We start from the raw sequence: 13,217 nt of genomic DNA, 5'->3' as shown, positions 1-13,217 counted from the left end.
TTAACAAATGACCACAACAGTATAAGAAAAAACCTGCAACAACATATATCATAAATTTAACTGTTAGCAAGCATAACAAAGAGGAAAGGCAAACCCAGTTTCTGACATGGACAACAGCAACTGGAGAAAACAAGCTTGCTGGGTACAAGACCGAAAACGCACATGACGAGAGGCAGAAGATAACCGAGGATCGAGGCACGCTGGTAGCGTACACTGGTAATGTTATCTTGAAGACAGTAAAGCCCTACTTCAGCCACTACAGACATCGACTACTGTCAATGCAGGATACGACGGTCTTGCTTCAGCGAACGACGACCTCGATCGAATGGATCTAGCAAAACGCTAAAAGGTATTTGCTCTCTGTGATTGACTTCGGGGAAGACGAAGACTCTAGAAAGCAATGATCAAACCCAAGGCACGACTTGTCTTTTATAGCTAGGTTGAGGGCACCGAAGCGACTTTGCAATCAAACCAACATTGAACGTCGGTGTGAATGCCCGACGCTTGGGGTAACCGAACATGCAAGCTTTAATGGATGCGTTGGAAACTAGTAGAGTCACAAGAAGAAGACAGATAGAAATAAAAAAAAAAAAAAAGAAAGAAAGGAAAATAGTTTTTAACTTTCTTTATATAAAAATATATCTATATTTCTAAATCAACTCGACCCGACCTGATCGGACGGACGGTGGCGGCATCGCACGCAAGGGCCAAGGGATTTGCCCTCTTACAAAATTTGGGTGCCCCTTAGGGCCCAAATCCAAGTGAGAAGGAGGAGTATACATACCCACTCTCATCTCTTTATACAACCAATGTGGGACAACCACCCATACTCACATTTACACTCTACAAAACACAACATTTTGTCCTCCGTTGACTTTCGAGACCCAACCTTAATCAACCCTATCGAAGTTGAGTTTGTCTTAATTGTTAAGGCTTTGAATAGGACATCTACATATGTTTGCACATCCATAGTGTTATGTACCTGTTGTACCTCTATTCTCAAGCCTTTCATGAACTTTTAACTATATTTTTCAACTTTATCCATGTTGTATAGAGGCATATACTTGATTAACCTTATAAATTCAACCTCATACTAGGCTACAATCATGTCACCCCTCTATTTGTAAAATCATAAACTCCCTGGCATTTACCACTTTCTAGCATGTGGGAAAGTATTTGGCATTAAAAAGTTTCTTGAACTAACCCCATGTGATGGTTTGGTTTATCATTTGTACTTGTCCTTAGCCAACCATAATCACTTGTTCTTGATTTGTTACCAGGGCATCCATTTTCTTCTTCATGGTTTTTCACCTTTGTCATGCATCATATTGTAACATTAAGCTTGCACAATTGACCTTTTCATCTTCAGTACACCTAATATGCTTGATCAGTTTCTTTGTTGGTTCAAGCAAAACTCACCCACATAGGGGTCTTCACTAGCCTTCCCTTTAAACACAAGTAGATTTTTTATAGTTTCTATCCACTTTGTTTGAATCTTGGTTCGTCATTTGGGTGCCCTTAATATACTTAATCATGTTTTTCATCAACTGCTCCGTTTGATCCAAATATATGTCCTCTATTACCCCCAATCAATGGTCACTGCCATTGTTACTATTGTTGTTGTGGTACCCACTATCATTGCCATAGCTGTAATACCCAAGAACTTTGGGTTATTATTTTAAGGGAAAAATAGAAATTCGGAGAAAAATGGTATTTGAAAAGCTTAAAAAATTTACCGAATCAGTCGAATGGAGGACCCCTAAAGCTTCAATGTCTAAGGAAATAGGAACACATCTAACGAGCATATCGAGGCATGATTTTTAGGACCAAAAGAAATAGAATCAGGAACTATTTTCGTTACAATTAGGAATCAAGCTGAAAAATTAAATTCTCGTAGGAGACTCCCGAAAAAGATGACGGAAGCCTCAGGAAGCTTCGGTTTATCGAGCAGAACAACCCTTCAAAAGTTTGAGGAAGAAACAAATAGGTTTAGGGTCAAAACGAAGAAACGGGCTTAATTGTAATTTTTCAAAGTTGCCCGAAGGGTCAAAATGTCATTTTTTCCAAAAGTTTCAAAAGGAAAATTGAAATATTTGAACTTGAGGGACTCAATAACAATTAAGAAAAAGTCCAAGGGTTGTGAGAAAAATGGGCAAATTGAGAAAACCAAAACAGTTTGGGCCAAAGTGCAAAACAATGAAAATCTTGGCCATGGAATCCGACCAAGCCATGAGGGGTCGCCGAAAGCTTCTGGGGTTGCATGGGCAGTGGTCAGGGAGGGCCAATGAGTGATGATGAGCAGACAATGGCCACTGGAATGGCCGGATTGTCAAAAAAATAGGCCAAGAAAGCTTACCGAAAATGGTGAGACTTGCAACTTGCTTTTGTAGTCGATTATTGATACTTTTAGGTTGATCTAGGGGCGGTGAAGATGCTTAAGGCAATGGGAAAGGCGGCCAAGGCCATTTGGAGATTCAATATCACTTATAAATAGAACACATTGATGGCTGAAAATTTAAAAAATGGGAGGCTCAAATCGAAGGTTTTTTTGAACAAATTGGCCGACCAAAATAAGGGGCTTTTGTTGCCCATAAGGTAAGGATTATTTATGTGCATTTTGAATAAGAAATGAAGGGGTTTCGAAGCTCGCCGGAGGTGGGTGGTGGACCGCTAGCCGAGAGTTTGGCCGGCCCGTTGAGGGCCTTGTAGTGGTTCTTTTGGGCTGAAACCTATGCCATTAGGATCGATTCAGCATAGGCTTTGTCGTGGTGTAAAAAGCCAGATTTTTTGGCAAGCCGTCACCAGAGAAGATGACCGACGCGTGGGCCTCACGTGCCAATCTCACACGCCCTACCACGCGTCGGCGTGTGCGGGCTTGGGATTTTCTGAAATTTTTTTAATATTCTTGAAAAATTATTTTAGAATTTTCTATCTAAAAATATTTTGAAAAACAGTTATGTAGGTATTTATTTTGGTTTATTAGAGAGAAATAATTGAAGAAAAATAGGGAAAAAGGCAAGAAAATTAAAGAAAAATAGGTTTATTGATTATTTAAATAAATATCTTTCGTAGGGTGCTTTTGGACTTGAGGTAAAACATTTGGTGCGAGTTTCAAAGTTGACACGTAAATCGAGGCAGTTTGCACGCTTTTCTAGGTATCCCGATTTTCGTGTAAGGTGAGTGATTTTGTCCTTATAACCCATATTCAATATGATTACCTTTCTATGCATGATATTTACATATGTTATGATCAATTTTGTCATATTTGTTTATATACTGTTGTATGAGAAGTCGTAATATATGCATGACACGATATCTTGACATATTGAAACTCGTGCATGGGGTTGGGATGTTACCCTAAGGGAGCATTTGGTACTGAAGAAGTTTTTAAATTCCTGAGATTCATGATTTTTGGGAATGCTCTTGGAAATCTTTGATTTCCAAGATTTATGCAATTCTATGTTTGGATAGATTTAAGCATTCTTAGGAATGTTGAGTATTCTTTTCTAAGAATCTTACATTTCTTTATTTGGTTTAAATGTAACATTATTGGGAATTCATGTTCTTTTTCCAAAATTACCCTTATTTAATTTTTTATTTAAAAATAATAAATTTCTTCTATTATATAAAATATTGGGACCCACAATATCTTTAGAAAATAAAAAAAATGTTATTTTTTTACACATTATGTATATATATGCATGTGTATATATATTTATATAATATATGTTTGTATGAATATCTACTTTAATATATAATATATAAGATATAAATATATATACATATATGTATATATAATATATTTAATATCAATATATTACATATATATAATATGTTTGTATAGGGTTATAAAAGGGTAAGGGGTATTTTAGTCTTTTTATTTGTTAAAAACATTCTCAAGTTCATGGGAAACTTGGATTCCCAACCCCCCTCGTGGAAATCTTTTTGTGGGAAAGTTGTTTAAAAATCATTCCCGGGAATCTTATTTCCCAGGATTCTTTTTATAAAAAAATTGTACCAAACATGGGAATACAGATTCCCAACCTAAAATTCTCAGGAATCTTAAAATTTCTCCTTTACCAAACATCCCCTAAAAGTGTAGCAGCAATTCCCCTAGGGCAATTAATGGAACAATGTTAGGCTTATCCTGCAGAGGTTCGGGATTTTGCCTAGGGTTTCATGCCGGGCTGGTAGGTCAGGGAAGTTATTATAAAGGTTTCTGTTTATAAACGTCCATGCATCATTCATTCATTCATACTTGTGTAACCCTCACTTAGAAGATTTCATCTTCTAATATTAGACTATGTCCTTGGAATATTCCACATTCTATGCGAGGCAAGCGGTCGGAAGGGCAAAAAGGTGATTGAGACAAAAATTTTGTGGGTCCCATGTGGGGCTAGGACCATATATTTCATTCGGCTGTATTATTTAGATTTTAAATAAATGTGTTAGGTAAATGATGTTATGAGCCCATATTATGTTTTCGAAATTTTGTGCAGGTTTTGATCTTACTTCCCCTTATGTTTAAACTGTATCATTCATTTACTATGTTTGGAAATGTTATTAAATAAAGGTTATGTTGAGGATTTATTGTCGATTTATATTTGATGTATATAAAAAAAATAAAAATAAAAATCCTAACATATATTTTAATGCCTTGAAAGTCGAGGTGTTACAATAGCTATTGTTACTATTATCGCATTTGTTTCCATTTGGAGCAGGGCATACAATTAAAGTTCTAATACGTGCAAACCATCTATAGCAATCAAGGTAGAGTTAGCTTTTCTTACAATAGTTATGGCATGTCCCATGAAAACCAATTAAAGATTTAAATAATGTTCCTCTCCCTTGGCTCATGTAGTAAGTTACTTGGACGGCCTCTTTGTCTGGGTTAAGTAAGTTAACACTAGAGAGTCTCACCTCTAATTTATATTGAAATATCATAATTTATTTTAAAATCTTAATTAGGGGTGAAAAACTAGAGTTTTAACTCATCGGAACATGTTTAAATCTATATCTTTTGATTGTAGTATTTGAGACGCAACTTAACAAAGAGTAGACTAAGATCTATGTCTGAGTTGATAGGTAAGTTCTTTCATTATGATATGAAAAACTTATGTCACTATAAATAAAGATGTATTTTGTGGTGATTTTTTTGTGATGGTTTTTAAAACCATGACAAAACATGGTATTTTGCGGTGATTTTTAAAAATTATAACAAAAACTTAAAAATTTAATAATTACAAAAATTAAATCTTGCGACGGTTTTAAAAATCATCGCTAAAGTCATTGGTTTATAGAAATTTATATTGAAATTTAGCAACGATTTTAAAACCGCCGCTAAAGTCACTATTAATTTATGTTTAAATTTAGCGATGGTTTTGAAACTGTCGCTAAAATCAATAGTAAGATTCAAGTTTAGCGACAATTTTATTGATTTATATTGAAATTTAGCGACAGTTTTAAAATCTTCGCAAAATGCCTCTCGACGGTTGTATCTGCGACGGTTAAATCACTTTACGGCATTTAAAACGATTACAAAATGACCACACAAAAAAAAAAATCGTTGCTAAAATCCAATTTTTTTTGTAGTGTGTTCCATACATGTTTTGAAAATTGTATTATTGTAATATTATCAAATGATTTTATTTTCATAGATGCTCTCTACCAACAAAACTAATGATTCTGTTATAAACTATTTTAAATCCACTAGGAAAGGAAAAAAAAACAGAAGAGAAAAGTTTGATATCTGTGCAAGATGTCCGTTATGTGTTATTCGCAAAAATATGAATTACGAGTTACATGAAAAGGTTTTGGCATGACCTAGTGTGCATCATGTTTTCTACTTTGCATTTAGGTCTAGTTAGTGAGTACCTTAGACAATTATAACAAAGACATATAGATCATGGCACCATGCATGTATGTGTTATGTGAGATGATATATAGTACTATACACCTATGTTGCATGGAAACACCTCATAGGTGTTGTTTTCCCTTTTTCGAAATATTTCAAAAATATTTCTTATTCTCGTTTCGGACCCTATTTATGTTTATTTTTTTTAGAAAAACGTCAATTTCCACGTTTCCCGTTTTCGTTTTCGTGCAACATAGCTGTACATTTGCTCTCTTGTTATATAAGATCATAGCTTTATATATTTCCATTTGAATGTGATTGTTTGACATGATAATATATGGTTTAGAGGACTTGTATCAACTCATGATATATTGAATTATGTATAAAATGTTATTATCTTTCACATGATGCATGCATGCATAAGAATTTATATCTTCTCCTAGTGATCGTATATAGTTTACTTTTGATGCTTGTGGGTCCTTCACTGCTTATATTATCTCTAAATTTTTTAAAACTTAGGTGTTGTTGAGTAATGGCTACAATGCTCGAACATCATGAACCTTGGTATTTCCTTCTTTAGTTTGGATCTTTGGGGATGCACACACGTAGGATTAACTCCTTATTTCTTTCAAACCAACATATGTACATCTATTTTTATTTGTTGGCTAAACACTTTTGCATTTGATATTAGAGACAAGTTTTTTCATTTTCTGATGAATGTACAAAATATGAATTATCCTTTCACCATTGAGAGGGTCCTATCATTACATGATTTTTTCTAGGGTTGTAGGGGTGTGCGCGGTGTGGTTTGATTGATCTAAATCATTTTTAGCACGCCAAATCGTTTGTACGATTTTTCGACCAAACCAGACAGGTCTAGTTTGGTGCAGTTTATATCGATGTTTGAAAATCTGGTAGAAGTGAGTCTTAAAACTACTAAAAATACTATTTACAAATGGTAAATAAAGACACAAATATTGGTAAATAAAGAAAATCAAAAGTAAATAAATAGGAGTAGAAAATAAAGACAAAACAGTATAATTCAATATACAACGTTTCAACATTGAAAACAAAAAATAACCTATTTATCAATGAATTATGCAATTAATCTATTTAGAAAATAAATAAATTATTAAATTAACTTGTTAGGGTTGCGCGGGTGGGGAATGGGGCTGTTGGGGGTGGCTTTTATAATAATATTTTTTTTATATTTTTTATCGAACCGCCAACTGCGCAAATTGCGAACCGCACGGTTTGTATAACGTCCAAATTATTTTCGACCACAAAAATAAAAAATTGATCAATTTGGTTTGGCCAATTTTCATGATGCACCGATTTTTTTGAACATTCCTATTTTTTTTTGTTGATTTATTGGATAACCAACTTTGATGAATAATATCATTTAATTAACAAGTTTACAACTCTTTGTAAATATGTGATTCATTGTCCAACTATGTAATTTGAGGCTTATCAGTCCTAATGGTAGGATTAGGGTTGGCAATGGTTCGGTTTGGTTTCGGTTTTTGCCAAAATCATAACCAAACCAAACTTAAACTACTAAAACTAAAACCAAACCATTACCCATTTGGTTTTGAAAATTAAAAACCATAACCAAACCATTCGGTTTTGGTTTTAACCATGGTTTTTTTTAATTTAATCCATACCAACAAATAAAGACAAATAGTATTCAAATTTTTTTTTGATAATTTTACAACAAACAAAGATAAATTCTAATAAAGTTACCTTATTCTTGCATAATGTTATAAAACTTCTTGGATATAAAATCACATCTCCAAACCTACAATCGTTAAGATCAATAAATTAATATCTGCATAATTAAATTGTAATTTAAGCTAAAAAAATTTAGCTACGAAAGTTAATACCTTTATCAACAACATTAATATCTTCTTCGTAAATTGATGTATATTCATCTGAAATAAATGAGCCAATTCCATCTAACAAAAATATAAATATAAAAAATAAATTAATATAAAAATGTTAAAGTCTTAACAATAAAAAAATAACTAGTAAATGAAATAAATTCACCTTTTTCCACTTCACTTGACAACCAACTTTGGGCACACATCAATGCTTCTATTGTCTTTGGATGAAGTCGATTACGATGAGGACTCACTAGTCTCCCACTAGAACTGAATGCCGACTCCGAAGCAACAGTAGATATAGGAATAACTAATATATCTCTTGCAATAGTTTGCAAGGTATGATACTTCACCCCATTCACTTTCCACCAAAGTAAAATATCAAACTGACCATTATTAACTATAACATCTTCATCCAAGTAAAGGTCCAATTTAGTTTTGAAACTAGTATCTTTAGTAGTTTTTCTCTTTTTCAAAAAAGATTGATATTCATCATCAAAAGAAATGAAATTCTCTCTTGGAGTGACACTGACACTCCCATCCAATGTACATTCTTGGTTATTCACATCATTCACTTTGTTCTTTTTAATGTAATATTCCTCCATCAAATCATAACAAAGATACTTGATGTTGCTAATTTGTTCATCATAGTCATAAGGATAGACCTTAGGAGAGTTAAAGTCAAGAAAAGTCATCTTATACCTAGGATCTAACACTGCAGCAACACCCATCAACTTATGTATCACATTCCAATATGCATTAAACTTATCTGACATGCTTTTTGCCATTGTACTAATCACTTCATTAGGAGACTTGACCCACTCATTCAATGTCAACTTAACCTTACAAATTATTGGAAAGTACATATTAGCAGTTGGATATTTTGTCCCAGAAAACAACTCAGTTACATTATAAAACAACTCTAATCTATCACAAACATTCTTTGCAGTTTCCCAATCCTTGTCACTTGGCACATTCTTATACTGGGATTCAAACAATTTAAGTCGAGGAAATACAGACTTATAAACCAAAGCAGTTTTAAGCATCAAATAAGTAGGGTTCCATCTAGTAGGACAATCCAAACCCAACCTTTTAGCATAAGGCACTTTCATTTGTCGACAAACATCCTCAAACTTTTCTATTCTTTTTGGAGATGCTGTCCAAAAAACTACACTTTCCCTCACATTATCAATGGCATGTTTAATCACATCTAAACCAATCTTAACAATAAGATTTAAGATATGGGCAAAACAACGCATATGCAATAAGGATCCACCATTCAAAAGACATCCAACATTCAATTTTGCTTTAATCTTACCAATCATACTATCATTGGTAGAGCAATTATCCACTATAATTGTGGATAATCTTGAGTCCACATTCCACCCAAGCATAACATCAATTAACACATCGGTCAACACATCACTTGTATGAGGGCAAGGGACATAGATAAACCTAAATGACATACAATTATAAATTATTAGTAAACTTAAAGTTTAGAACTACAATTATCAAATTTAACAACAATAAAACAATATACTAAGTTAAAAAATATTTGTCATACCTCAAAATTTTGCTATGCAATGTCCAAGACTTATCAATGAAATGTCTTATAACAGCCATAAAACCCCTTTTTTGGTTACTAGAAGTCCACATATCTGTTGTAATAGCCACCCTACTGTCAATGTTTTCAATCAAACTCATCACTTTATCTCTTTCTTCACTGTAAATCCTCATGATATCATTCTTCAAAGTATTACGAGAATGACACTTGAAAAGAGGTTGAATGGTACTTGTGAAATCTTTGAATCCACTATGCTCCACCATCGAAAGAGGATAATCATGCATAATGATCATCTTTCCTAATTTCTCTCTTCTTTTTTTTTCATCATATGGACCGGAAGAGATCTCTCCTTTCAAATCAGATTTTATAAACATTTGCGTTATATCTCCTACCAATCTTCTCTTAGGACACCTATTGAGATGTTGCTTCATAGTTGATGTACCATTTGTTGATTTACCCGCAAGTAATTTCTTACAATAGTTGCATTGAGACTTAATTTCTTTATTAATGACCACTCTTTGAAAATGTTTCCATACATCACTTCAAGTCCTACCACCAATTTCCTTATCAGAAACATTTACCTCTTGAGAACTCTCCACTGGTATTGATTGATGAGTTTGTTCACCGAACAAAGATCCGCTCACAAAACATTGTTGTGTGCTGCCACTTTGTGAACATGCCATATTCTGTAAAAATTTGCACAAAAAATACAACAACCTCAACAACAAATCAAGAATAAATAAGTAAAAAAAATATGATCGAAAAATAAAAAAAAACCATACTAGTTATATGAGAGCCGAGAGGCAAAAGGTAAGCAAGAGGGCGAGCGAATGCGAGCAAGATGGTGAGAGTCGAGAGGCAGTGAGGGCCGGAGGGCAAGCGAGGGCAAGCGAGAGCAAGAGAGGCAGAGTGCGAGAGCGAGCGGGAGCAAGAGGGGCCGAGCCCTAGTACAAGTCGATAGGTAGCGAGGGCGAGCAAGAGGGCAAGAGCCGAGAGGCAGCGAAGGCCAGCGAGAACGAGATGGGTCGAGCAAGAGCCAGAGTCGAGAGGCAGCGAGGGTAAGCGAGGGCGAGCAAGAGCAAGAGTGGCCGAGCCCTAGCACGAGCTAATAGGAAGCAAAGGCCGGCGAGAGCGAGAGGGGTCGAGCAAGAGTAAAGGTAGCAAGGGTCGGAGGGCAAGTGAGGACGAGCGAGGGGAAGAGAAGGAAAGAGGGAGGGCGAGCGTAAGCAAAAGGGGCCGAGCCCTAGCAAGAGAAAGAGAGGGCGAGCGAGAGCGAGACTGTAAGAGTAGAGAACAAGGGTGAGCATGATCGGACGAGGCAGAGAGCGAGAGGTAGTGAGGATGAGAGAGAGCGAGAGCGAGAAAGGAGAAGAGAAGGATTTGTGCGGGGAATGAGAAGAGAAGGGCTGGGGTGGGTTCGCAGGTTCGTGGGCTGGGGTGGGTTTCCCACCGCCCCTCTAATATTTTATATATTATTATATATTCGATTCGGTTTGGTTCGATTTGGTTCGGTTACCCACACAATAGTTCGGGTTTTGGTTTGGTTTTAGTGAAAACCATAATCAAAGCATACCCATTAAAACAGTGTTCGATTTTTTCCCAAACCAAACCATTACCCAGTCAAACAGTTTTTAACCGCGTTGATCGGTTCGGTTTCGATTCGGTTCCCCACGATTTCGATTGCAATTGCCATCTCTAGGTAGGATCATTCTATATATCATTGGGGTTGATGTCGATCGCAGACTACTTTATAAGTCATGCACATCTCTATAATTTCTAAAACAAAGGGTTGGTCCCTATAATTAGGCCTTACCTTAGGGGTCGTTAGTGTAATTTATATATTTTAAATAGTTAATATTTTAAAAAGAGTAAATTGCAACATGTAAAACTCACAAATTATTTTTGGAAATTCTTTTAAAAATTTTCATGTAATTATTTAATTATTTTCATCTTATATAAAAGGAAATTTAAGGACTTAGAAAAGGAAAAAAATAAATTTAAGTATAGAAATGGAAGAAAAATGGATCTAGGTGGAGCAATTAGCTAGTTAGGTTGACTCAATAGGGCCAAGTATTTATACATTGTCAAACAATCGCCATGAGTGAGGAGGGGGGAGGGGAGATTTCAAAAAGATGGGCAAAATGGTTCACTCATGCAATATTTTAGGTACATGAGAGGTCTCTATGAGAAAATTTTATTAACCATGTAAGCATTTTGGGTGTAATTTGATTAAAGAAAATTTTTAACTTGTTTTTAAATTGAAGAGGATGCTTGACAAGTTGAGAAAAAGACTTTAGAATGTAGAAGTGGGGATGATCAGGGGACATCTTAGAATTTAAAGGTTTCAACTTGAGTGGATCTAAAACAAAATAGATGGAATGTTAGTTTAGTAAAATAAAATGGTGTTCAATTGAGATTCGAAGATCAAGTTATTTTTCAAAAATATCAACTTTTAGATATCTTAGATAAAAAAAGAGGCGGTCATTACAAATGTTATTCACATAATAAAGTAGAATAGTTAAATTCGAGATTACATTCAACATTTTATATGATTGTAAAATTTCTTTAAAACTAAAAAAACAAAATATCTAATGAATATAAGACCATATTTGTTGTACAATATAAAATGTTTAAGTATCAATAAGTGCAAATTACGAGTATAATTAAAATGAGAATATATGGTGGGTATGGCTATATATACAAGGGAAGACAATTAAAAATGAGAGAATTTGTAATAAAGTTGGAATTTTGTATTGATGCATGAGATATAATTAAGATGATTTGCACAAGTAAGATAAAAAAAATGAAAAGATGCACTTGTGAGAATAATAGATGGAATGAAAGAAGTTTGAAGCAAAAGAGTTAGAAGAAGACCAAAGAAAATTTGGTAAAAAATTCCTTAACATGATGCAGAATATAACGGCCTGGCATAAGACATGACCATATGTAAAGATGATTAAAGAGATAAAAATTGCGTAATTCACTTCATCTACGTACTGAAATTAAGGTTTATGATAGGATGTGAGAGAGTGGGCCACTTTTTTAAATAAATCATTATCAGATAACACTAGTAATTTGTTAATGCTACTTATGATAGGATCTAATTTTTATTGTTGTTGCAAAGCAGGCCGCTGTTATTACCAGTTATACGTTTTGCTTTTCTCTATCTTCCCAGACATTGCACGAGAGATTAACTGGGCGGCAGAAAATGGTATAATTTCAAAAAAGGGAGCAATAGGGTAGCTCCTTGGATTCTTCGTCGAGGTATGATTTCTAAATGTAGTTTCTAAGTGGTACGTTATCATGTAACTACAGGAGAACACACTGCAACTAATAATAATAATAGTTCTTTTACGAACTGTTCTTACTGCAGAAAACAAAAAAGTCCCAGAGAATTTGGAGCTTTCTAATTGGTAATGAGCCAAATATTGTTTGTTTCCCACGAAAATCTCCTCTTGCACCTAAGCTGCAAGTTCCCAACTTTATCATTTTTTGGAATTTTACCGATCTGTTGTTTCCAGTGCCTTGGTGTGATTTTGAATTGTGAGTCAAAAAGTTGTAAGAATTCTGTTGTTTTGAGTGACTGAGTTATCGATGTTCACTTGTGAAATGTAGAACTGCCTGCTTAACCTTACATGGAATAGATTTATAACATCTATGCAGCTGTACTGTTTGAAGGTGACAAATGGCTACTGATTCCTAGCGAGGCAACAGAATATGGACATGTCAAATCTGTCTTTAGTTGCCCCGAATTCATCGTCTTCTCCGTCTAATCCTAGTTCTGGTTCTAACGCCCAAAACATTACATAATGAGACCAAAAAAAGCACACAAGTTATATAAGCAGATGCTGTGAGCTGGATATTCTTATAAGGTGTTCTAGGAGGAGGGAAAAAAGCCTCAAGAGGAAGATAGGAAAGG

At 34.6% G+C, this 13,217-nt stretch overlaps 1 protein-coding gene across 1 annotated transcript; it reads right to left on the bottom strand.

The window, feature by feature from the left end:
- Positions 1–9,831, bottom strand: LOC127799820 (zinc finger BED domain-containing protein RICESLEEPER 2-like). The gene is made up of 3 exons (XM_052334038.1): positions 9,299–9,831; positions 8,268–9,189; positions 1–33 (listed from the first exon to the last, which is right to left on the bottom strand). The coding sequence occupies exons 1-3, from the start codon at positions 9,727–9,729 to the stop codon at positions 1–3; spliced, it is 1,386 nt and encodes a 461-aa protein (XP_052189998.1). The 5' UTR covers positions 9,730–9,831.
- Between the last annotated feature and the right edge of the window lie 3,386 nt (positions 9,832–13,217).

The sequence above is a fragment of the Diospyros lotus genome, chromosome 4 (genome assembly GCF_014633365.1).
Source record: "Diospyros lotus cultivar Yz01 chromosome 4, ASM1463336v1, whole genome shotgun sequence".
In the NCBI taxonomy this organism is placed as follows: Eukaryota; Viridiplantae; Streptophyta; class Magnoliopsida; order Ericales; family Ebenaceae; genus Diospyros; species Diospyros lotus.
Note: the sequence above shows the minus strand (reverse complement) of the source record. Positions and strands in the feature narration are given on the sequence as shown.